This window comes from Cynocephalus volans, chromosome 3, assembly GCF_027409185.1.
Source record: "Cynocephalus volans isolate mCynVol1 chromosome 3, mCynVol1.pri, whole genome shotgun sequence".
Taxonomy (NCBI): Eukaryota; Metazoa; Chordata; class Mammalia; order Dermoptera; family Cynocephalidae; genus Cynocephalus; species Cynocephalus volans.
Window position 1 is genome coordinate 57,101,371 of NC_084462.1, and position 27,202 is coordinate 57,128,572.

Sequence of the window (27,202 nt, forward strand, 5' to 3'; positions counted from 1 at the left end):
CTTGGGAAAAAAATTCCCTCTCACTTTAAGTTCTGAGCAGATGACTATGCCACAAAAGCCACAAACTATGACGAATGAACATACATAAACAGAACTTAGTGACTAGGGAAAGAATCAGTTATATTTATACCCTAGCTCCCTTAACACACTCCAGCTCCCAAATCCCTTGGTCAATGCCTCTATGCCTCTCATTATCTCAGTTTATCCTATAGACAATTATTAGTATCATCCCTATTTTACGTACCAAACAAACAAACAAACAAACAGACAGACAGGCTTAAAAGAGGCTGAGAAAATACCCAAAATCATAGATCAAAGGATTGGTGGAGCCAGGACTCAAACCCAGCCAGGTACGTCTGACACACAAATCCATACCCTTCATCACGCAGTACCCAGAGGAAGCAGCTTAGGGAAAGTCATTGCCAAAACTCCAGGAGACAAAAGAATTGGACAAGAGATGGTCAGGAAACAGGAGGAGCTGGGAGCTGACTGTAGAGATACAGATAGAATTTCTGGAAGACCATAAGATGGTACAAGAAGCCACTTCGAAGTCTCTGTGGAGACTCTCTGATCTGTGACTCAAGAGAGAACCATTTTGGGATTGTCTCCAAGATTCCAAGGTCGTTTGTGGCTTAAAGCATAGTAGTCCTTCTACAGTGAGGGGCAGTAGCTGGATGCAAGCTGACCAGGCCTCTGATGCTGGACACAAAGCTCGTGGTATTAAATGAGGACTAACAGGGTTCCAATCTTCTTCTGTGAAGGGGCCAACTTATTCATTTTTTTTTTTTTTTTCAATTTTTAAAAAAATTTTAACTTCTCAATATACATAGTAGTTGATTTTCATGACCCTTTACCCATTCCTCTTCCCCCCCCTCACCCCCTGCCACTACATCACATGTGTTCGATTGTCTTAACAAGTTCAAAGAATTGTTGGGATTGCTGTGTCTTCTTCCCCCCGCCCCCGTTTGTGTGTTTATTTATTTTTAGCTCCCACCAATAAGTGAGAACATGTGGTATTTCTCTTTCTGTGCCTGACTTGTTTCAATTAATATAATTTTCTCTAAGTCCATCCATGTTGCTATGAATGGTAGTATTTCATTCTTTTTTATAGCAGAGTAGAATTCCATTGTGTAGATATACCAGTTTCCTTATCCACTCATCTGATGATGGACATTTGGGCTGGTTCCAACTCTTGGCTATTGTAAATAGTGCTGCAATAAACATTGGAGTACAGGTCTCCCTTCGGCATGATGATTTTCATTCCTCTGGGTATGTTCCCAGCAGTGTAATAACTGGGTCATATGGTAGATCTATCTGTAATTGTTTGAGGAACCTCCATGCCATTTTCCATAAAGGCTGCACCACATTGCAGTCCCACCAACAGTTTATGAGAGTTCCTTTTCCTCCGCAACCTTGCCAGCATTTATCATTCTCAGTCTTTTGGACATTAGCCATCCTGACTGGAGTGAGATGACATCTCAAAGTGGTTTTGATTTGCATTTCCTGAATGCTGAGTGATGTTGAGCATTTTTTCATGTGTCTGTTGGCCATTCGTATATTTTCCTTTGAAAATGCCTATTCAGCTCCTTTGCCCAATTTTTAATTGGGTTATTTGTATTTTTGCTGTAAAGTTGTTTGAGTTCCTTGTATATTCTAGATATTAATCCTCTGTCAGATGTACATTTTGCAAATATTTCCTCCCACTCTATTGGCTGTCTTTTCACTCTGTTGATTGTTTCTTTTGCTGTGCAGAAGCTTTTTAGTTTGATATAATCCCATTTGTTTATTTTTCCTTCAGTTGCCTGTGCTTTTGCGGTCATATTCATGAAGTCTGTACCCACTTCTACTTCCTGGAGTGTTTCCCCTATGTTTTCTTTAAGGAGTTTTATTGTTTCAGGATGAATATTTAATTCTTTAATCAATTTTGAGTTGATTTTGGTATATGGTGAGAGGTACAGGTCTAGTTTCATTCTCCTATATATGAATATCCAGTTTTCCCAGCACCATTTGCTGAAGATGCAGTCTCTTCCCCAGTGTGTAGACTTGGTGACTTTGTCAAAGATCAGATGGCTGTAGGTGTATGGGTTGATTTCTGGGTTCTCTATTCTATTCCATTGATCTGTGTGTCTGTTTTTATGCCAGTACCATGCTGTTTTGGTTATTATAGCTTTGTAATATAGTTTAAAGTCAGGTAGTGTTATGCCTCCAGATTTATTTTTTTGCTCAGGATTGCTTTGGCTATTCATGGTCTGTTGCTATTCCATATAAATGTCTGGATAGTTTTTCCATTTCTGAGAAAATTGTCTTGGAATTTTGATGGGGATTGCATTGAATCTGTAGATCACTTTGGGTAATATGGACATTTTCACAACGTTAATTCTTCTGATCCAAGAGCATGCAATATCTTTCCATTTTCTTGTGTCCTCAACAGTTAGTAGTTCTCTTTGTAGAGATTTTTCACATCCTTGGTTAACTTTATTCCTAAGTATTTTTTTTTTTTTTTTGGTGGCTATTGTAAGTTGGCTAGCTTTCTTGATTTCTTTTTCTGCTTGTTCACTGTTGAAGTATAGAAATGCTACTGATTTTTGTGTGTTGATTTTGTATCCTGCAACTTTGCTGAAATAATTTATCAACTCTAAGAGTTTTTTTGTAGAGGCTTTAGTCTTTTCAATATATAGGACCATATCATCCACAAACAGGGACAGTCTGACTTCATCTTTTCCAATCTGGATGCCCTTTATTTCCGTCTCTTCTCTGATTGCTCTGGCTAGTACTTCCAACACTATGTTGAATAGGAGTGGTGAGAGTGGGCATCCTTGTCTAGTTCCTGTACTTAATATCATCCATTCAGGATGATATTGGCAGTGGGCTTATCATTTATGGCTTTAATTGTGTTGAGATACTTTCCATCTATACCTAACTTGTAGAGAGTCTTTGTCATGAACAAATGTTGAATTTTGTCAAATGCTTTTTCAGCATCTATAGAGATGATCATATGGTTTTTGTCTTTGCTTTTATTGATGTGGTGTATCACATTTATTGATTTGCATATGTTGAACCAATCTTGCATCCCTGGGATGAATCCCACTTGATCATGTTGTATAATTTTGTGTATGTGTTGCTGTATTCTGTAAGCTAGTATTTTATTGAGGATTTTTGCATCTATATTCATCAAGGATATTGGCCTGTAGTTTTCTATTTTTGATGTACCTTTGCGTGGTTTCTTTATAAGGGTGATGTTTGCCTCATAGAATGAGTTTGGGAGAATGGCCTCTGTTTCAATCTTTTAGAATAGCTTGTAGAGAATTGGTATCAGTTCCTCTTTGAAGGTTTGGTAGAACTCTGCAGTGAACCTCTGGTCCTGGGCTTTTCTTTGTTGGGAGCCTTCTAATAACAGCTTCAATCTCTTTTATGGTTATTGGTCTGTTCGGATTTTCTATATCTTCTTGGCTCAGTTTTGGTAGTTTTTATGTGTCCAGAAATTTATCCATTTCCTCCAGATTTTCACATTTGTTGGCATATAGTTGTTTATAGTAGTCTCTAATGATTTCTTGTATTTCTGAGGTATCAGTTGTAATACCACCTTTTTCATTTCTAATTTTTGTTACTTGGGTCTTTTCTCTTCTTTTCTTAGTTAACTTTGCTAAAGATTTGTCAATTTCATTTATCTTTTCAAAAAACCAACTTTTTGTTTCACTGATCTTTTGTATCGTTTTTCAGGTTTCTATTTCATTTAGTTCTGCTCTGATCTTAATGATTTCTTTCTGCCTACTAACTTTGGGTTTGGATTGTTCTTGTTTTTCTAGTTTTTTAAGGTGACGTGTTAGGTTGTTTATTTGCCATCTTTCCATTCTCCGAAGTAAGCATTTAATGTGATAGATTTCCCCTTTAGTACTGCTTTTGCAGTATCCCACAGGTATTGGTATGATGTGTCATTGTTTTCATTAGTTTCAAGAAATTTTTGATTTCCTGTTTAATTTCTTCTTGGACCCATATGTCATTAAGTAGAATGTTGTTTAATTTCCATGTGTTTGTATAGTTTCCAGTTTTGTTTGTTATTGATTTCTAATTTTAATCCATTGTGATCTGAAATAATACATGGAATAATTCCACTTTATTTCAATTTGTTGAGACTTCCTTTGTGACCTAATGTGTGGTCTATCCTGGAGAATGTTCCATGAGCTGATGAGAAGAATGAATATTCTGAGGTTGTTGGATGGAATGCTGTGTAGATATCTGCCAAGTCCAAGTGGTCTAAAGTGTTGTTTAGACTTTGTGTTTTTTTTGTTTTTTGCCTTTTTCATGACCGGCACTCAGCCAGTGAATGCACCGGCCATTCCCATATAGGATCCAAACCCGCGGTGGGAGCGTCGCCGCGCTCCCAGCGCCGCACTCTCCCGAGTGTGCCACGGGCTCGGCCCAGACTTTGTGTTTCTCTACCGATTTTTTGCCTAGATGATCTGTCCAATGTTGAGAGTCAGGTGTTCAGGTCCCCTGCTATTATGGTGTTAGTGTCTATCTCATTCTTTAGATCTAATAGTGTTTGCTTTATAAATCTGGCTACTCCGACATTGGGTGCATATATATTTATGATTGTTATGTCTTCTTGATGGTTAGATCCTTTTATCATTTTATAGTGGCTTCTTTATTTCTTTTTATGGTTTTTGCTTTAAAGTCTATTTTATCTGATATAAGAATAGCTACTCCAGGTCGTTTTCCATTTCTATTTGCATGGTATATCTTTTTCTACCCTTTCACTCTTAGTCTATGTGTGTCTTTACAGGTGAGGTGAGTCTCTTGAAGGCAGAATATTGTTGGGTCCATTTTTTAAATCCATTCAGTCAGTCTGTGTCTTTTGAGTGGGAAATTTAATCCCTTTATATTTAGAGTTATTATTGAAAGGTGTTAATTTACTCCTAGCATTTTATTGATTTCTGTTTAGATGTCTTAAGTATCTTTTGTTCCTTTCTTTCTGATTTTCTGTTTGTCTTCTGTATTTGTTGGTTTCTTGGGGTGGTAGATAAACTATTTTTTCTCTTTATTGTTAACATTTTTGTTTTACTGGTAGGTTTTGTTCTTTCTTGAGTATTCATGGCAGTGATGGCTGTTTTTCAGGTATCAAACCCAGTACTTCCTTGAGAATTTCTTGTAAGGCTGGTCGTGTGGTAGTGAACTCCTGCAGTTTTTGCTTGTCTGAGAAATATACTATTTGTCCTTCATTTCGGAAGGGTAGCCTTGCTAGGTAAAGTATCCTTGGCTGGCAATTTTTGTCCTTCAGTATTTTGAATATATCATCCCATTCTTTTCTGGCTTTTAGGGTTTCTGATGAAAAGTCTGAAGTTAGTCTGATTGGGTCTCCCTTATAGGTGACTTGCCACTTCTCTCTTGCAGTTTTTAAGATTTTCTCTGTCTTTAAGTTTTGCCAGTTTGACTATAACATGTCTTGGAGAGGACCTTTTTGGGTTGAATATGTTTGGGGATCTTTGGGCCTCCTGAATCTGAAGATCTGTGACTTTCCCTATACCTGGAAAGTTTTCTGCTATTATTTCATTGATTACATTTTCAATGCCATTTCCTTTTTCCTCCCCTTCTGGAATACCCATGATTCAGATATTTGAGCATGTAAGGCTGTCTGTTATCTCTCTTAGATTTTCTCCAATTTAAAATTTTTTTTTCTTTTTTCTGGTCTCCCTGTATTAGTTCAAACAGCCTGTCTTCAAGGTCAGAAATTCTCTCTTCTGCTTGTTCTAGCCTACTGGTTAGACTCCCTGTTGTGTTATTTCATTGAACAAATTCTTCAGCTCCACAAGCTCTGCTACATTCTTTTTCAGGGCATTGATTTCTTTGTACCTTTCTTCTTTCAGATCCTGTATATTTTTTCTCATTTCACTGTGTTGTCTGAGTTTTCTTGTATCTCATTTAGTTTCCTTAGAATTGTTGCTCTAAATTCCTTGTCAGTCATTTCAAGGACTTCCTGTTCTATAGGATCTAGAGCTTGAGAGTTATTATTTTCCTTTGGTGGTGATGTACTTTCTTGATTTTACATATTTCTGTTCTCTTTCCTTTGGTGTTTAGTCATTGTGGCAGGGTGTATCATGGTCCACTCATTCCACCCTGTCTGGCCTGGATCCTGAAGGGACTGCCAATTCTGGGCAGTGGGAACTAGCCTGGGCTGGAGTACCATGGTGCCTGCCTGTTCTGGCATGGCTGACTTGTGGTGTGTGGGCCCGGCAGCTCTCAGACCTCTCTGGGCATCAGGCACTGGCCTGGGCTGGGGGTCCTGCGGTGCCTGCCTATTCCGGCGCAGCTGACTTGGGGTGCATGGGCCTGGCAGGTCTCAGACCTCTCTGGGCAGTATGCACTGGCCTGGACTGGGGGTCCTGTGGCGCCTGCCTGTTCTGGCATGGCTGACTTGGGGTATGTGGACCCATTGGCTTTTAGTCCTCTCTGGGCGGTAGACAATGGACTGGGCTGCAGGTCCCACAGTGCCTGCCTTTTCTGGCACAGCTGACTCGGAGCATGTGGGCCTGGCAGTTCTCGGGTCTCTCTAGGCAGTGGGGACTGACCTGGGCTGGAGGTCCTGTGACTCCTGCCTGTTCCTGCATGGCTGACTTGGGGTGTGTGGGCCCAGTGGCTCTCAGGCCTCTCTAGGAGGCTGGGACTGACCTGGGCTGGATGTCCCATGACTCCTGCCTGTTCCTGCATGGCTGACTCAGGGCGTGTGGGCCCAGTGGCTATCAGGCCTCTCTGGGCAGCAGGGACTGGCCTGGGCTGGGGGTCCCGTGGTGCCCGCCTGTTCCAGTGTGGCTCTCAGGCCTCCTGTTGTTGCTTTTTAATAGCTGCAAATTGACTGATTCGTGGGAAAGAGCGATGCTAGGAACCGTCTACTCTGCCATCTTGACCAGAACTCAACTTATTCATTTCTATGTCTCCTATGCCTCTCATAGAGCCTTCCACCATAGTAGGTGCTCAAGAAACATTTGCTGAATTTATTCATCAATTAATGAGGAGTGAAAAAGAAAAGTAACCTCTATCACAGAAGGGAGAGAGCAGGAGATGACCACTTAATTTGTGTGTGTGCTGAAATTTAAGGATGAGCCCTGCCACATAGCCTTTCAGAGTAACTCACCTTTTACAGTGTGCAATTCTACCAACTAAAGATTTGATTTCACGGGCTTCTTCGTTTGAAATGTATGTATCTCAGAGTAGTTATGTGGAGGCTAAAAGTTTTTGATATGAAATATAATCAGAGTGTTTTTCTCATCATTCAAGTAAGCACTTTAGCCAAGACATAGAAATCTGATTGGCCGATGAAGGAAAGGAGGGAGGAAAAGACCATCTTAAAGCTCTGGGCTCTTAGGGGAAAGTGAGGATTTAATCTAGTGCTGAAACTGTGAACTAGACTGTGGCATGAGAATGCCAGCCAGCCAGGGCAATGCTGTCCAATACTGTAGCCACCAGTCACATGTGGCTATTGAGCACCTGAAATGTGGCTTGTGCAACCAAGGAACTGAATTTTTTATTGTATTTACTCTTAGTTAATTTAAATATGGCTAGTGACTAACGTACTGGACAGCACAGACCTTGTGATGCGGGTAAGAATACAGAAAAAAGATAGAAAATGATAAATACAAACTTGCTACTTCAAAATTGCTCCTAAGCTCTATTTGTGTTATTGCACTAATGACTTCTACTCAGTACTTCACAGTTTCCAAAGATCTGCATTTATTCTGCATTAATTAGATCCTTATAACAACCTTATCAAGTAATTGTCAGTATCATGATTTATAGATGAGGTTCAGAGAATTCTGTGATTTGCCTAAGGAGACTCAATGGGAAGGGGGTCTAATCACTTAACTCCAAAGCTGTCCAGATGGTATCAAGGAACCTCACCTCTTCCTTTCAGAAAGAGGAAGTACAGGATGGATGGGGGCCTTGTTCAGCTCATCATTCTGCCCTGCACAATCTGAGAATATTCAATGAGAATTGGTCTTTCATTTCACTCCATAAGCAACTCACCTACCTGGAATTCAGCTCCTTGGCATTAGGAGTGTTTCCTGGGCTGTGGGACAGGCAGAGCTCATCCCTCCCTTAAACCTGTTTCTGCTCCCTTTCCCCAGTCCCAGGCCTTCAAGTTAAGAGGACAGGAGGCTGGGGAGCTCTAAGAGGTTAGCTTCAAAGTTGTTCAGAATTATGCCTGGTAGTACTTACATGCTACTTATGATATTACTTTGAAATTAAAAAAAAAAAAAACAAATTTCTAGATCTGACATGCAAATATGCATACAGGACTGAATTTTCTGCATTAGGACAAAAGAGATTTCAAAGACTGCTTGAGGATTATGGGGCCAATGGCAAAGGCAGAGGTATTTCAAATAACTCCTTTTCTGTCTGTCCTTCAGATATACTTTACAGATTTAGAAAACCAGGTATAGTAAGATAAGGGAAATGATGTTTTTATATTTACTGCAAACTTATAAATGTAAATCATCCTAGGCCAAGAGTTCTTAACAGGGCATCAAAATAAATGCAAAAATGAGTGTAACATGTTTGAAATTTTCACTAATAGAAAGTTTTTTTTAAAAAAAGTAAATGAGAATGTGTATACATATGTATCTATTTTTCTCAGGAGGGATCCATAGTTTTCATCAGATTTTCAAAATGAAGACAATCTTCTAGCTCTTTATTGTCTCTCATGTTTTATATTTTGTTCACATAGTTCTTGTAAGTAAGACAAATGTTTTTTATATATATATATATATAAAATAAATGATATATAATGTTATATACTTATATATAAAACATTTATATAAATATATATTTATATAAATATTATATGAATATATAATTATATTTTATATTATATATTTACATATCAAATAAATATAAATACATATAAATATATTTATATTTATATAATTTATAATTTTTTACATATTATATTAGATACATATTTTAACCTATTGTAAATATAATGTTTTTTTCTCCTTTATATATTCTAACTGGCCATTGATAGTATATTTAATAGATTTTTAAAAGAATTAAAATTTTTTTTCAAATGTTTGAATTTTTTAATTTAAATTTAATTATTAATTACAATTTTATCAATTATATTCAGATTCAATTTCTCCTTTTTAAATTTACTAGGAATTTAAATTTACACACACACACACACACACAGAGTACTATGAACAAATACAGTTGTCTTTTGGTATCCTTGAGGGGTTGCTTCCAGGACACCCTGCAGATACCAAAGTCCGAGGATGCTCAAGTTCCTTGTCTAGTGTTTGCATACAACCTATGCATGTCTTCCTATAAACTTTAATAATCTCTAGATTACTTATAATACCTAATACAATGTAAATGCTATGTAAATAGTTGTTATACTGTATTTTAAAATTTTGTATTATGTTTTATTGTTGTATTGTTTTTGTTTTTGTTTTTCCAAATATTTTCCATCCATGGTTGGTTGAATCCAAGGATGCAGAACCCATGAATATGGAGGGTCAACCGTAGTGAAAACAACCCAAACATGGAAGAGTAAGAGAGCAGTTAAATAAACTGTGGTACATCCATATGATAGAATGTAATGTAGCCTCTAGAAATAATGTTTCTGAAGACCATTTAAACATATGAGAAAATGTCCATGACAGAAAAAAAGGAAGATACAAAACTATACATGCAGTATGATGCTGATTTTTAAAAAAATATTTATAATCACTGCAAAACTATTGAAAGAAAAAGCCAAAATGTGAACAAAGATGCTACCTGTTTCCTGTAATATACAAGTGTCTCACTTATAATCAGAAAAAAGTTGTTTTTAAAACCTGTCTATGAATTTCTAAAAAGGTATTTTACCTTTTAGAGAATAAATTGTAGAGAATAAATTTTGGTGTACAGTAATTCTAATTTGTTAACAGAATTACTCTCCATTATTTTTATTCTGAATATTGGGTCATCATAGTGAATTAAAAATCTACCACTGTGTTATTGCCACATTCTCCTCACTTATTAGGAGTTTTTGCTTTTTGCAACTTGTTGCTATATTTCATCACATAAAAGCCAAATAATACTATGACAATTACCAAATACATACACCAACCCCAAAGGGATTTTGTGAAGACTGAATCAGCTATGTAGCGAGCTTAACAGTGTCTGGCAGTCTGGCATATAGTGTGTACTCAATAAATGCTAGCTATTAGATTAATACTTATGCTTTCCATTTGTTCGTTTGTTTCAATTTAACTACTGACACATCTTTTGCCAACTTTTTTTTTTTTTTAAAGGAAATGCAGTAAAGGAAAGCCAGTGAAATTGAACTAGAAGTCAAAGACTTGATTTTTAAGTCCTGGTTCTCTTACATACTTGCCATATGTACCCTGGGCCTCATGATACCCGCTCCGTACTGGTAGTAGGCCTCAGGAAGATCACCCTTCTGGACCTGACCGTCCAAGCTTTTGCTACCTTGAAACATGGCTTTCTCCCTTGGCCACCAGACTGTTCCCTAAATTAGCCAGAACTTATAAACACTCAGTTATAAACAAGATGACGCAATATTGTTAAAAGCTGGTGGTCAGAGATGTAAAAGTGCAATTAGTTTTTAGTGATATAATTTGCCAGAACTAGGTGGATTACATGAAGTTTATAAAAAGCTACAACTATACTCACATAGCCCTACACAGACCTGTCCCTCTCTCTGTGGCTGCCTGACAATCAGACCACACAGCCAACAGGTGCCCTACCTATTATGTTATAACATGCTAGTGGAATGATTATCCCTCCCTTGACCAGAAGAGATAGCCCCAGCCCTCAGAGAAGATGATGGCCACTTCCTTCTCTCTGCCTTCAGTGTACATGTGCCAGGCCCTGCCTGGAGGTATAAGGGCCGTAACCCTAGCCATTCCTTGACTGATGACCTGCCCCTTGCTAAGGATTATCAGAAGGCAGCCTGAAGAGCTTGCCTGTTTAATCTTCTGATAAGTCTGTTCTCTGTATAAGGGTCCCACTGGGTTAGAGGGAAAAAATGTGCTTCTAGATCCTCCACCGGGACAGAAAATTGGTCTTTAACTATATTAAAATAGTACTATGCCTACTAACCAATGTCGTAGTAAGGATCAAGTAAACTCCAAAGTGATCTACAAACATAAAAGTAGTAGACAATGGGAACAAGATCAAGAGATCTATAGTACATCATGGTGACTATAGTTAATAACAATATACTGTATAGTTACAAATAGCTAAGAGAGTAGATTCTCATCAGAAAAAAATGATAAAAATGCAGGGCTGGCTCGTGGCTCACTTGGGAAAGTGTGGTGCTGACAACACCAAGTCAAGGGTTAAGATCCCCTTACCAATCATCTTAAAAAAAAAAAAAGATAAAAATGTGAGGCGATTCATATATTAATTAGGCTGATTCAGTCATTCCATAATGTTTGTGTGTGTATACAAACATATTGTATACCATACCAATGTTCATCGCAGCACTCTTTACAATAGCCAAGAGTTGGAACCAGCCCAAATGTCCATCATCGGATGAGTGGATACCGAAAATGTGGTATATCTACACAATGGAATACTACTCAGCTATAAAAAAGAATGAAATACTGCCATTTGCAACAACATGGATGGACCTTGAGAGAATTACATTAAGTGAAACAAGTCAGGCACAGAAAGATAAATACCACATGTTCTCACTTATTGGTGGGAGCTAAAAATAAATTCACACACACACACACATAAAAAAAACTGCGGGGGGGAAGAAGACATAACAACTACAATTCCTTGAAGTTGACACAACAAGCAAACAGAAAGGACATTGTTGGGTGGGAGGGGGGAGAGGGAGGAGGGAGGTAGGTTTCGGTAATGGGCCACAATAATCAACCACATTGTATATCGACAAAATAAAAAACAAAAAACAAAAAACATATTGTATACCATAAATATATATAATTTTTATTTGTCAATTAAAAAATTTATAATAAAGAAAAAAATCAAAAGAGGATTGTGTGTAAACAAATGATTATAAACAACTTAACTGAATCAAAATCTGTGCTTCTGTGCCAATTTCATGAATTGGAAGATTCCATATTATTAAGATGTCAATTCTCCCCAACCTATCTACAGATTCAATGCAACTCAATTTAAAATCTCAGTAGGCTTTTTTGTAGAAATCAACAAGCTGGTTCTAAAATTTTATGAGGCAGAGGAACTAAATATGTAAAACAACTTTGAAACAGAACAAAGTTGGCACATGCTCCCTCCGTGCAGCTGGTCTACATGCGTGAGTAGGAGGGGCAGGCCTCTCTGACCTTCCCTGCTGACTGTTCCAGTGTGACATCTCCAGCCATGAACTGTTTTGGTACCCAGCTGGTGGGAGCCACAGCGACCCCATTGTCATGGCCAAAAGCCCACAGCAATGAAAACCTCAGCAAAATTCATATGATATCATCAAATTGAATCGAAAGGAAAGAAAGAAGAGAATTTTCCAAGACTAAATAGAAGACTCCAGCAAAGTGGTGCTCAGCAGTTCAGGATAAGAGTACAGTGGGGAATCCAACAGAATTCTGGTTTTGGTAAGACACAGAGGGAGAGTAATGCCTAGAAAGACACGTCCTTATGGTGTTATCACTGGCCTTGCAGCTAGGAAAGCAACTGGAATTTGAAAAGGAATTAGTCCTATGAATAGTCCACCTCTAAGGGACAAGAATATGAATGATATTTTCTAGTGTTAAAAAGAAAGGCAAACCCGAGACAAAAGGAAGTGCAGAGGAAACCAGCTGCAGTTCTCAAGAGACCCAAATAGCTAAACAGAAAAAAATAACAGTCCACCTAAATTTACCAGGAGTGGAAATAATAGCTATCAGAAAGACACTGGTCAGGCAACTTTTCTTTTAGAAGAGGCCTGGAAGTTCAGGCCTAGTTGAACACAGAACTGCTAGACGATGTAGTAGCAAAGAGAACTCGTCAATGGTGAACTTCTACCACAGATGGAGGAATTTTGACTGTCTATTCACAATCCTCAAGCAGCGCAGTGCCTGGTAACTCAGAAACCATGATTAACTTGTACTGCTGTACCCTTATTCTTGACAAAACAAGAGCAATCTGATATAAAGAAAGTTCCTAAAGGTGTCCTCCTACAATTGACATAAATAGTTTTGAAAAATAGCCATGGATGACTTTGAATGAGTGGTTTGAGATCCTGAAGGAACAAAGAGCCACTCTCACATTCAACAAAGGAGGAAGCTGCTTTGTAATTGTGAGGTAGATCCCATCTCAGAGGGACTTTGCATGATGACTCTGTTTGATAAGTTGAATCACTTGAAGAGTTCATCCCAGAAATTCACAAAACTATACTTCAAAATATTCACAAGTCTAAATAACTAGTTTTTATTTTTTACGGTTTTTTTTTTTTTTAAACATGTAAAAATAATGCCCTGAATGAATAACAGAGATTATACCTATCTGTTCTTAAAATCTGTTCTCAAAGATTTCATGGTTGGCTCAAACAGAACAGTTCTCTATCTGACTTCTTTGGCTCTTCTTGCAGCAGAAGGAAGACAGAAAGATAGACTATTTTCATGATAATGGTATTTAGGATCTCATTAACTTCCAGTTTTCAGACTTTGCCATGATAAATCTTGGTCTTCAGAAATATGAAGACTGATATTAAGTCTTAAAATATTAACACTGCCGCTGATCCTTTAATAGTGGTGATGTACTAAGTGCAGTTGCCTTTTTCTTCATTAAAGATATTTTTTAAATTTACTAGAATTCCATTTGGGATTTTAAGATTTATGGGAATATTTGGAATTTGGTTCATTCTCCAGGTAGTGTTAGGTTAATCCCCCTGACTTGTATATCTTTAGTGTTGTGGTTCTAGGCATCAGTCTCATTGTAAAATGTTGGTACTGAAAGGCTGTAAATGCATATTTACAAAGTTATCCGATAGGGCCTTGGAGGAAAAGGTCTAATGTTAAAATCTGACAGTTTCTGTTTAGTAAGTGAAGAAAGCATGAGAGGAAGTAACAAGTTAAAGGACAGGTAACTGAGGTGCAAAACTTTAAAACCCAGGTCATAGGTGTACGGTTAGCCATAAAGTCTTAGACTTTCTTCTTATTCAAAAAGTTAAATTGTATAAGCTTTTAAGCTTCTAAATGAAACAATTTACAGCTCCAGAAACAAAAATATAGCTGTACATATGTCACAAAGAAAAATGCAAAGTTGCAATATAGCTACATTGCACCTTTCACTTTGATTTCTTGTATGGTACAAAGTTCAGACATTTGTGGGGAGAGAAGGGTTTTTTTCCCCCTTCTGGAGAAGTGGAAGGAGTTAGTCTGTTGTGCTAAGAAAGTGCTAAGTGTCCTCAGATAGATAGTTGTGTACTGTAAATTATGGTATAAAGCCAAAATGCAGCCAAATATTCCAGCTAAAAGTTACAGGTTTTGTCATTTCAAAGCCTGACCTTTTGGTTTGCTATAATGATGAAACCTCTAAGTAGGTATTAGTTTCTCTGAAGTATATTATTAATGTTGACTTTTCCTATAAAACAAAACAAAACATGAAGTTATTGTCCTGCCTGCCTTGCACTGTATATTAGATTTCACTCTCTCATCTTCCTTGGGTTACTTATTGGTTTATGCTAGCCATGGAAAGCTATCAATATCAGTTTCATGCTTATACCAAAGAATTAAATCTGATCCTTAATATCTGATATTTTGCCAGTACTTCTACTGACAAGGGTTATAGGAAGCCAGTCACAGAGCTGAAAATAAACTATAGTCTCTCCTTACCTATTTGGTACTTTTCACAGAGGCCAACTCATTGCAGAACATTTTTGCAAGTATGAGTGCTTATATTTGATCCAGGAACAATACATTTTAGACTGGTTTAGAATCACTGGCAGCTGATTTTAAAACACAGGAAAAACAATTGAGCATGAGTTTACTGTCTTTAGAACAGTTTATGAAAATGTGGTATAAAGCTGTTCTCATTTTCCTGTTATTTTAAATATTATTGTACGGAGCTATTATTAATGCCATTTTTTGAAAACCTTAAAAATCGCCCCAAATACTGACATTAAGTGCATCAAACAACAAAGTGTCTCTTGCTTTTTGTGCCTCTGTAATTTAATTTTTTTTCTTTTCTTTCTTTTTTTTTGGCAGTTGGCCAGTACAGGGATCTGAACCCTTGATCTCGGTATAATCAGCACCACGCTCTCCCAAATGAGCCACCAGCCCTAATTTTCTTTTTAAGTACAAAATTTTTCCTTTGGTACAACTAAATTAAAACTCTTCAGTACTAACATGTTGTATAAATACAAAACAATATACTTTGTTGGAGGAAAATTTCCTTTCTTGGAATGTGGTTGTAGTCATTCTTGTTTGGTTCTTAAGAGTTTTGTGGGGGTTTTTTGTTTGTTTTTTTTTTTTAAAGATGACTGGCAAGGGGATCTTAACCCTTGACTTGGTGTTGTCAGCACCACGCTCACCCAGTGAGCTAACCGGCCATCCCTATATGGGATCCGAACCCGTGGCCTTGGTGTTATCAACACCACACTTTCCCAAGTGAGCCACGGGCTGGCCTGAGTTTTGTGTTTTTTTAAACAGAATGCAACTTAAAATTTCCTTTGCATCAAGGTGTATGCAAAACACTGATGCCATGCATCACAAAATGAAAGTATGTATTTAATGAGGGGGTGCCTTACACTGTACTTTTTGGTGTTTTTTTGGAAAGTTATGTTTAGATCTATTCTAAAGCTGCTCGTTTTTAATGAAGTGTTACAGGTTTCACAAACTATTCTTAACTAAAAAGATGGAGTTGTGGTTTTTAAATTATTCCATTGCAAATAATTCTGTAGTGATTATTTGTATTTATAAGTTTTAGGATTTGAAAATTCACCTACCAGCTAAATTGGTAAATCAATCTAGACTCTTATATTGGCATCCCTTACTGACTTTTGCCTATTTTATTCATAGCTCCAAAATGAGGTAGCCAGGAGGAATTAAAAAAGAGAATCAGGTGCTGACTGGTTAGCTCAGTTGGTTAGAGTACAGAGTTGTAACACCAAGGTCATGGGTTCAGATCCCCATACTGGCCAGCCGCAAAAAAAAAAAAAAAAAAAAAAACCCCACGGAGAGAATCACATTTACTTAGAATGCAGAATCTTAGGCCTTTAGAGATCATCCAGTTTAATCTCTCTTTTTACATTAAGTGAGGCCTAACATTTTCAAGACCTGTGTGAGAGTCATTTTTTGAGCTCAGATCTTCTAATTTTCAAGTGATAAACTGCTTCTGTAAATCGAACATCCAAAGAAAGTAGAGGAATGGTGTGTGGCTTGTCAAATATCTAAGAATTGGTAATAGTCATGATTTAGCATTAGTAGCATGGTAAGTAAATCTCTACCAGTGATGATTATAACACTTTATTGCTTTGGTATTCAAGTTAGGTAGACCTATTAGAAAAGGCCAGTGTTTCTAATCAGACACTATGTATTTTTTTTAACAGGCATAAATTTTCACCACAATTTAAATTATAAGCAAAGCATAAAATACTTCTATGTATGAAGAAACCTATAGGCCTCATTGCCCAATGGTTAGTTTTTGTTATAATAGGTATGTATAGCATTATATTCTGCTGTAAACAGCTTTGTAATTCACATAATATGTAGTTTCAGGATAATTCTTGTTCTTTGTTTCTACTGTTAGAGATAAGGGTGAGAAAAAATACTTCACTTGGCACTACAGAGAATGAATATCATACATTCTAAATGCAGGCAATATAAAAAAAGAAAATAATTTCTTTATTTCTGATTGCTAGACCTTTCAACTTTCATCAGAATTATATGATTATCTGTTTATTGCCACCGTAAAAAAAAAATTAAGCATGTGATTTAAGTTTCCCTTTAAAGAGATACCTTTTTTAATAGATCGATTTGGAGTTAGTATCTCTTTAAAAATTATACTTCAATAAACCCAAAGCATTTATGATAAGAATTCTGGACTACTGTGAACTGATAATAGGAATTTAAAGATTTGCTTGGAAGAATGTAAGCATAATCTCATCTGTAAATATCCACTTATATACTCATATAGCTACATACTGTTACTTGCAGCCATTTTAATACTGTTTAATAAAATACATAAATAAATAAATAAAGATTTGCTTGGAAATTGTAGATGTCCAGTGTCTTTTTTTTTTTTTTTTCCCTGCCATTACAGTTTATTTTCTACCTGAAACCTATTCAACAAAAAGCTTGGTAAAATAAGCAAATGTAATGCCATTCTGGGACTGAAATTCGTTGTTATGAGTGTATTTGCATGAGGTATACCAATGTTTAAAGATGGAAAGAAAGCTGTTTCTCTAGTGTGTGTGTTTAATCTCTATTTCTTCTATTTCCACTTTCCTCTAATGAGAAGAAAATCACATTGTCTGAATTTTCTTGTCTTGGTTAAAGTTTTAAAAAGTCAATTAGTGTTTTTTATTAAAGGAGTAAAAAAGGGAAGGGGAAAAAAAGAAAGAAAAAGAACAAAGTTGGAGGTCTGTCACTACCTGATTCCAAGCCTTCCTATAAAGGTGCAGTAATCAAGACAGTGTGGTATTAGGAAAATGATAGACAAAGAGACCAATGGAACAGAATAGAGTCCAAAAATAGATAACACACATATGGTCAACTGATCTTCAACAAAAGTGCCAAGGCAATTCAATAGAGGAAAGAAACTCTTTTCATCAAATGGTGCTGGAACAATTCAACATCCCTATACAAAAAAGTGGGCCTCAAACCCATACGTTGTACCACATAAAAAGATTAACTCATAATTACCTAACTGTAAAACCCAAAACTATAAAACTTCTAGAAGACGACATAGGAAAAAAATCTTTGTGACCTTGAATTAAGCAAAGAATTCTTAGATAGACACAAAAAGCACAAATCATAAAAGAACAAAATTGATATACTGGACTTCATCAAAATTTAAAACTTCTGCTCTTCAAGACCTTGTTAAAAAAAATTTTAAAAAACCAAGCTACAGGCTGGGAGAAAATATTTGCAAAATAAATATCTGATAAAGAATTGGTATCAAAAAATGTAAAAAATCTCTCACAACACAGTAATAAGAAAATTAATGATTCAATTTAAAAACTGGATAAAATATTTGAACATGTACTTCATCAAAGAAGATATAAGAATATCAAGTAAGCATAAAAAAGATGCTCAACATCATTAGTCATTAGGAAAATGCAAATTAAAATCACAAGATACCACTACACATGCACTAGCATGACCAAAATTTTTAAAACTAAAATACCACCACTTCACACTTTTGATAATAGGATGGCTACTACCAAAACAAGGAAATAACAGGCATTGGCAAGGGTGTGAAGAAATTGGAACCATTGTATATTGTTGTTGGGAATGTAAATTGGTGTAGCTGCTACAGAAAACAGTATGGCAGTTCCCTGAAAAATTAAAAACAGAATTACCATGTGATCCAGCAATCCCACTTCTGAGTATATACCCAAAAGAATTGAAAGCAGAGTCTCAAAGAGGTATTTGAACACCTTGGTTCCACCAAGAGGTGGAAGTAACCCAAGTGTCCATCAACAGATGAATGAATATACAAACTGTGGTATACACATACAAGGGAATATATTTCAGCCTTAAAAAGGAAAGAATTCCTGTCACATACTATAACATGAATGAACCTTGAGGACATTATGCTATGTGAAACAAGCCAGTCACAAAAAGATAAATAGCATATGATTTCACGTACATGAGACACCTAGAAGTCAAATTCACAGAGACAGAATGGTGGTCAACAGAGGCTGGGAGAGGGAGACATGGGGGATTGTTGTTTCATGGGTATAGAGTTTCAGTTTTGTAAGATGAAAAAGTTTCAGAGATTGGTTGCACAACAATATGAATGTAATTAACACCACTAAACTGTACACTTAAAAATAGTTATGACTGCAAATTTTATGTTATGTGCTTTTTACTGTAATTTAAAAAACCCAAAACTCTGAAATACCAAGTGCTGAAGAAGATGGGTCACTGGAACTCACATATATTGCTGGTGGGAATGTGAAATAGTATAGCCGCTTTGGAAAACAACTTGGTAATTTCTTATAAAGGTAAAGTTAAATATACACTTATAATATGATCCAGCAATTCCACTCTAGGTATTTACACAAAAACTGTATGTGAATGTTTATAGTGTCGTTACTCATAATTGCCAAAAGGTGGAAACAATCCAAATGCCCATCAACTGATAAATGGATAAACATTCATACAATGGAAAACTACTCAGCAATAAAACGAATGAACTACTGGTAAATGCAATGTAGTGGGTTGAATTATGTCCCCTAAAAAAGATATGTTCGAGACCTAACCCCCAGAACTTGTGAATTAACCTTCTTTGGAAACAGAATCTTTGCAGATGTAATCAAGTTAAGATGAGGTCATACTGGATCAGGGTAGGCCTTAAATCTAATGACCGGTGCCTTTATAAAAGAAGGGAAAGGGAGATTTGGACACAAAGACACCAAAACAGAAGAAGATCATGTGACAACAGAGGCAGAGAGTGGAGTAGTGGAGCTACAAGTTAAAGATTGCCAGCAACCCACAGAAGCTAGGAAGAGGCAAGAGAGGATTCTTCCCTAGAGCATTCAGAGAGCATGGCACTGCTGACACCCTGGTTTTATACTGCTGGACTCAGAACTGTGAAAAAATAGGGATAGCGAGTTAGCTCAGCTGGTTAGGGTGCAGCCTCATAATTACAAGGTCACAGGTTCGGATCCCTGTACTGGCCAGCTGCCAAAAAAAAAAAAAGAAAAGAAATTTCCATTGTTTTAAGCCACCAAGTTTGTGGTACTTTGTTATAGCAGCCCTAGGAAACTAATACATGCAACAACTCAGATGAACCTCAAATGCAATATGTGAAGTGGAAAAAAAACTCAAAAGACTATATGCTTTTGATTCTGTAGATAGGACTCTCTGGCAAAGGCAAAACTACAAATTAGTCATTTCCACAGGCAGGATGTGGGGGGTGAAGATTGATTAAAAGGTCACAAGGGAACTTCTTGGGGTGATGGAACTTTTCTATATCATAATTGTGGTGGTGATTATATCATATAGAACTGTATACCTAAGAATGTTAAATTGTTATAAATTTAACTATGTAAATTATACTTCAAAAAAGTTTACTTATAAAGAGAATCTGTGCTTCTGGGATTCCCTTTTTTTCTGAGTTTGTCTAGAGTTTTTCTCAGTTTGGAAGAGGGCTCCTACTGGCCTAATCAGGGATAATGTGAACATCAAAATAAAACAGTTATAGATTATAACCCATTGAATAAAACAGGAAACCATAAAACCATATACAGAGAGAAATAAATAAACATATAAATCAAAAGTTTAGTGAGGATCAGGATAAAGTGCCTCCTCACAAAATATTTATTCATTACAAAGTGGAAAGGAGTAACTTTAGAGAAGAGAAGCTTGACATATACCACTTTAAAGTTTATTAAAAAATGAAAGGGAACATATTCAGTAACAAGATAAATCAATATCACACACTGAATGAAATATAACAGCAACATCACTTCTGTGTAATTCCTACCCAAGATTCATAACCTGAATCTAATCACAAAGATACATCAGACAAATCTCAACTAAGGAATATTCTATAAAATAACTGGCTTGTAATCTTCCAAAGTGGCAAGGTCACAAAAGTCAAAAATACTTTTTTTAATGTCAAAAATAAAAGACTGAAAAACTATTCCAGGCTGAAAGAGTCTACAGAAAATGATACCTAAATACATGTGATTTTGAATGTGACTCCTTTTGCTATAGAGGACAGTGACCGGACATTCCTTGAAACCTGAATGAGGTCTGAGGATCAGATAGTAATATGTATCACTGTTAATTTTTTGATGTTGATGGCTGTATTTTGGTTACACAGGACAATGTCCTTGCTCGTAGAAAAAACACAGTGAAATATTTTAGAGTACTAAGGCATCAGGTCAGCGACTTATTCTCAAGGGGAAAAAAATTTATTTGTACTGAATTTCCAACTTTTCTGTAAGTTTGTGACTGTTTCAAACTAAAAAAAGAAATTTTTTTTAAATTCTGGGAAGGCCAAGGATTATCACTTTATTTCATTCCCCAATGCAATGGGAAGGGGGTATCGTAGTAAATTCTGCGTTCCTCTAAAGCTGACAATAAAATACCACAAAATCAGGATCTCAAACACAGCAAATTTTGACAATACTCTATTTTCTGAAGCATTCAATCCAGCACAAAGCAGAGACCTAGTTTATTTATATACCAAATGATCCAATAGGCTAATACATAAGACAATTTGATCTATAACAGTAAATCTCTGATATAGGCAGTATTATAGTGATAATAAAATGCCGTTATATAAAGATGAGATTCCAGTATATAGGGTACCAATCTGTTCATATTATACTTTTTCTAATCATCATTATATTTAGAGTTCCTATTAGCATTTTCAAATGGAATTCCCCAATAATACATTTGCTTTACTTGACATCATCAAACAAATGACCCCAGTTTCTAGAACAAAGAAATAAGACAGTGATTTTAAAATGGAGAGGCATCCCAATGAGTCAAGTGATGCTTCATCTTAAAGTTTAGGTCTCAGGGGTTAGCCAGTTAGCTTACTTGGTAGAGAGTGGTGTGGACGACACCAAGGTCAAGGGTTTAGATTCCCTTACTGGCCAGCCGCCAAAAAAATAAAAATAAAAATAAACGAAGTTTAGATCTCAGTCTTAACACCAAATCTTAAATTGTGTAATTCTAATTACAGACTCCTAATTTTTCAGCAACTAGGATATCTAAGTAGATCTAATTTGGATCTTAACAACAGTACCATATACCATTGTCTAAAACACCAATTCTACATTGTTTTACAAGGCTCTTCAGTGATATGAATGATTAAAGCACCCTATGACAGTGTACTAATCTAGATGCAAATAGGCCATTTATCTGTGCCTTAGATCTGCACTGTCCAATGTGGTAGCCACTAGCCACACGAAGCTGGTGAAATGTGCCTAGTCTAAATTGATATGTGTTTTAAGTGTAAAATACGTAACAGATTTCAAAGACTCAGTATAAAAAAAAATGAATGTGAAATATCTAATGTTTTTTATATTGATTACATGTTGAAATGATCAAATTTTGGATATATTGGGATAAATAATTATTTAAATAATTTACATAATATTAAAATTAATTCCACCAGTTTCCTATTCTTTAGTGTGGCTACCAGAAAATTTTAAATTACATATGTGGCTCACATTATATCTCTACTGGACTATGCTGCCTTAGACCATTTGTGAAATAACACTATCTTATGCTATAAAAACTATGAAAGAGAATTTTGTTGGACTTCCCAGAAGAACACTCACCTGTACCTAGGCCCAGTTTATCCTTCAAGAGTAAATTTTTTTAGGGATAATCTTTGCCTATCTTTTTACACTTCATTCAGCTTGAAGAAAGTACATATACGGATGTACCTGAAACTCTGATGCATTGCTCCGCAGCTGGCTCACATTTGGTAAGGATCCTCCATGGTACTGTGTAAGGCGCAGTTGCTGAAGCTTCTGAAATTGAACCTGGAAACAAAGCAATTTCAAGAATATTAAGAGATGACAGAAGAGATCTGAAAGAAGCACCAAAGTGTGGTATTTGTAGTGGAATGGTTCAAGAATAAGTCTTGGTTCCAATTTCCTCTCTACTTAAATGATCACAACTTTCAGTTTTCCAGTGCTTTCTGGTTTTTGATTATCTATGGAAAGAATTCACCCACATTCCAAATGTCCCATGTGCCATGATGGTAAGGTACTCCTGCAAGGTCTTTGAGTGTGCATGTGAAGGCATGTAGACACACTCTTTAATAGCAATAAAAGAATTTCTTAAAGAAAAATTAAGCTACTATCTATGACCTTAACACGTGAACTGTTTTCCTTTCTATGCTCTTTTCTAGTTTCCATTTACATTTATGTGTAATAACCCCACAGTTGTGATTGTAAGAACAATCTTGCATGTTTATATAATAAGCTTTCTCTATGTTATTACATAATCATTTTTAATGGCTACATAACATTTCTTATTCTGAATTATTTCCTTAGAACACATTCCAAAGAGTGATTACTGAATCTCTGGATATGGGCCTTTTGGTGGCTCTCAATACATACTGCCAAAATGCTTTCCCAAATGTTTACCAATGTACATATGAGAAAACAGTTTCACCAAAAACTCACTAACATTGGATATTATCATTAATTGGGGTAAGGAAGGAGGCCAATTCAACAGGTATAAAACAGTATCCCACTGTTTTAATGCCTTTCTTCTGTAAGTTCTTCCTTACTTCATTTTTCAAAAGGCAGTAAACTGGTTATAGCTCTTGTAAATCCCAAAGTGGTCCGATCTGGTCTTTAAGAGTTCTGTTTCTAAAATAATAAATTAGCTCTGTGGTTACATAACCCTTGGCACATATAATTCATATAAGGAAGAAAGGGTTTATGGATGAGAGCCCTGAGGCAGATTTTTACCCTTTCATTACTATCTTTGTGTAATAATAATAAAAACTACCAGATCTGAGCCCCGAGGATGAGGCAGGTGCTGTCCTCAGATGCTTCATCCCTAACCGTCCCCACCACCATGCACCTGCTTTCACAGACCTGGAGACCCAGACTCAGGGAAGTTTAGTGACCTGCCCACGGTGGCACAGCTAGCAGGAGGTCAAGCCACAGCTGTCTAACTCAAAGTCCACATTCCCATTTTCTGCCACATTCTTTTACTTTGTTCCATTTCTCCTTCAATGAGCATACTGTTTAGAAACTCAAAAAGGTGAAGTTTGTTTAACCAAAAGTATTGTTGAGCCTATGGAAGCTCTCTAATTTTGTTTTGCTTTGTTTTTACATTTGTTATAAAAAATGTCAAATATATACTTGTACAAAATAGAGACTAGTATAATGAAACCCAATCTATCCATCCTACAGCTTCCACAATTACCAACTTATGTCCAATCTTGTTTCATCTTTACACCCCAATACTCACAGTGCCCCACTCAAAGAAATCCCAGACATCATGTCATTCCATATTCAATATGCATCTCCGAAAGTTAAGGACTCGTATCCCCTTGGAAATTTTAAAGGCATACAAAACCTTTCAGTGGCCTTAAATTCCTAATACCTGCTGTATTTGATTTTTCAAACACACTGCATGGGGAGATGGTTACAATCTATTAATCAAAACCCAGATCTGAGAGTCAAATATGAGAAAGGGGATACGGTGAGCTTTTTCCATCTATGAGCTGAGTTATAAGAATAAAGTTTCTCAGCTTTCAATCTTAATGTTCTAAAAGCACTTATCAGAAGCATTTGACTCTCTATTCTTGATATTCTCTATATAAAATTCTCAGCAACATTTATCTAAAGCTTTTGATTGCTTTTTTGAAGGATCAATCCACCCATTTATTTACTTTATACAAAAACTTAAGGGCTGACCATTTAGCTCAGTTGGTTACAGTGCAGTGTTATAACACCAAATTTGGAACCCCATACCCCCAGCCACCAAAAAAAAAACACCTTAAAACAAATACAAAAACAAAAACTTGTGTGTCAGACACTATGCCAGGCACTGGCTTACTGACATGAATACGTGCCAAAGTTCCTGCCTTCAGACAGTCTACACAACTCCTACCCAAAAGCTGTGACACTTCAACAAGGCTAAGTTCTAAATCCAGTTAGAGACGTGCCTTCAGCTGAGCTTAAGGCTCTCTCAGAGTCCCCCATAACTGCTCTCCCTCTTAAAGTGCCTGTTTCCAGAGCTTTCAGAGACTGATGCACTACAGTGAAAAGAGCACTGGACTTGGAATTGGAAGACCTGCCTTTGTAACCTGGAGCTCCCATGTGGTTGGGCAAATTGTTCTGGAGCCTCCTTAACAAAGATGATGCGAGAAGTAAGAGAGAACAGACATGACAATGGTATGGAAAATACAAAGCTCTGGACAACTTCTCAAGATATTATCCTTATGCTGATATTCTCAGCTACCTCTTAAAACCTTGAATTATTTTGATATTTTCTTCTTTTGAAATTTAGAATCTCTGAGCTAGAAAAAACCTTGAGACTGTATTCAACATTCTCATGTTTACAGAGATGACAATGAGGACCAAAGAAAGATTACCCTAAAGCAGAGGCCACACACTAGCAGCCCATGGGCCACTTTTAGCCTAGAAACAGTTCTGTTTGACCCACAAGATGTGGACCCATTCAGTGTTTAAAATTTCAATTTTAAAAATTAGGAGACTGCATAAAAACCTGGATTTCCAACTTCTCTTGATTGAAAGATCATACAACACTGAACCCATATTATGTATGGCATGGTAACACTGACAGAGCTGAGAAGTGGCTGCCCCTTAGACAGGGCTTGGGTTCTCCTCTTTGCCCCAAGTCCTTCCTATACCCTAGTATTCCTCTACTATGGTCCAGGATCAGCTACCATTTATCATCTAACTTTCCTTACCTGCCTCACCCTGTAACTTTAGTTAACCTTTGGCCTACAGTCACACATTTTAGTGGAATTTCCTTTAATGACTATATGAAATGAGATTCAAGCCTCATTAATTCCTGTTTTGTTTGTTTTGGCAGTTTGCTGGTATAGAGATCCAAACCCCTGATCTTGGTGTTACAACACTACGCTCTAACCAAGTGAGCTATCTGGCCAGACCCTAATTCCTTTTTGAAAAGTCTAACAATAGTGAATACAATCCCAATCAAAATCCTAGCAGGTCTTTTTATAGAAATTGACAAGACAATCCTAAAATTTATGGATATGCAAGTGACCTAGAGTAGTCCAAGCAATTCTTAAAAAGAGCTAAGTTGAAGGACTTAAGTTACCTGATTTCAAGACTTACCAGAAAGCTATAGTAATCTAGACAGTCAACTATTGTCAAAAAAAGAGATGCATAGATCAGTGAAACAGAAAAGAGAGCCTAAAAATAGATTCACACATATGTGGCCATTTTGATTTTTGACAAAAATGCCTAGCAATTCAATGGGAAAAGAAAAACCTTTTCGACAAATGCTGCTGATACAATTGGATATCCTCAAGGAAAACAAAAAAGCAGCTGAACATATAGACATTCAGTGTGACAGCCAGATTCAAACTCCACCTCTGCCACTTATCAGCCATGCAACTGAACCTCTCTAAATCTGTTCGCTCATCCACAAAATGAGGAAAATTCTAGAGAGACACAACATAGGGTCATTTTGAGAACTACATGAGATTAACACATGCAAAGGGATTAGCACAGAGCCTGGCAAAGGGAGAACACTCAATGTTTAGCCCAAACCTAATCTTTCTAGTCTTCTCTACTCCTCTCTCAGAGGCCTCATTATTCTATAACGTATCTATTGTTTGTTTATATTATAATGGCTCTTCCCAAGTACTCAAAGCCAAATTAACACACTCCAGGTTGATGCACAGTGTTTATCCCGTGGTTTCTCAACACAAGTTGCCCTTCACAGCCAAACTTCTTGAACAAGTTTCCAACCCTGTCTCCATTTCCTCCCATCCACTCCTCAATGCCTCATAACCTGCCTTCTACCAGCACCCTGTGAATGCAGCACCTCTCACCAGGGCTACTGATGCCCTCCACATGACTAGGCCAAAGGACACATCCTTTGTGTCAGACCAAGTCAGCAGCACTGGGCTCAGCTGGTCGACATTCCCTCCTCTTCACAAAAATCCTCCTGGTTTTTCTCCAGTCTCTCTGGCTGCTCTTCAGTCTTCTCTGCTAACTCCTCCTCCTCCACCTCCACTTCCCCTTTAAATGGTGTACCTCCTTAGGCTTCTCCTAGGCCCTCTTCACGTTTTACTTTATAGCAGGGTCACAAACTCAAATGCCTACAGTTGCCAAGTAGGGAAGATAAGTAAATGGAGCAATATGGAATCACTGTGAAAAATACCATAGGGAGTGGTATAAAAATACCATGGGGACTGTGGCAAACTTAAGACCACATACATGCCCTATCTGATGGGGCAGCCACTATTCAGTTCCAGACAATTACTGCCATGCAGAAATGTGGGGTGGATGTTGCTAGGTTATCTCATTTTTCAAAAAAAAGCCAGAGTCCAGATTTTAATGTAAAATCCCAATATTCACCATAGGCCCTAA

General features: G+C 36.8%; 1 protein-coding gene and 1 pseudogene across 1 annotated transcript in view; one reads left to right on the top strand and one right to left on the bottom strand.

Moving 5' to 3' along the window:
- Positions 1 to 27,202, bottom strand: part of CRTC3 (CREB regulated transcription coactivator 3) — a 104,731-nt gene that overhangs the window by 73,747 nt on the left and 3,782 nt on the right. The window contains exon 2 of the mRNA XM_063091083.1: positions 22,535 to 22,633. Coding sequence (XP_062947153.1) covers positions 22,535 to 22,633 — 99 coding nt within the window. The remainder of the gene's footprint in view (positions 1 to 22,534; positions 22,634 to 27,202) is intronic.
- On the top strand, positions 12,346 to 13,264 carry LOC134371707 (UAP56-interacting factor-like; annotated as a pseudogene).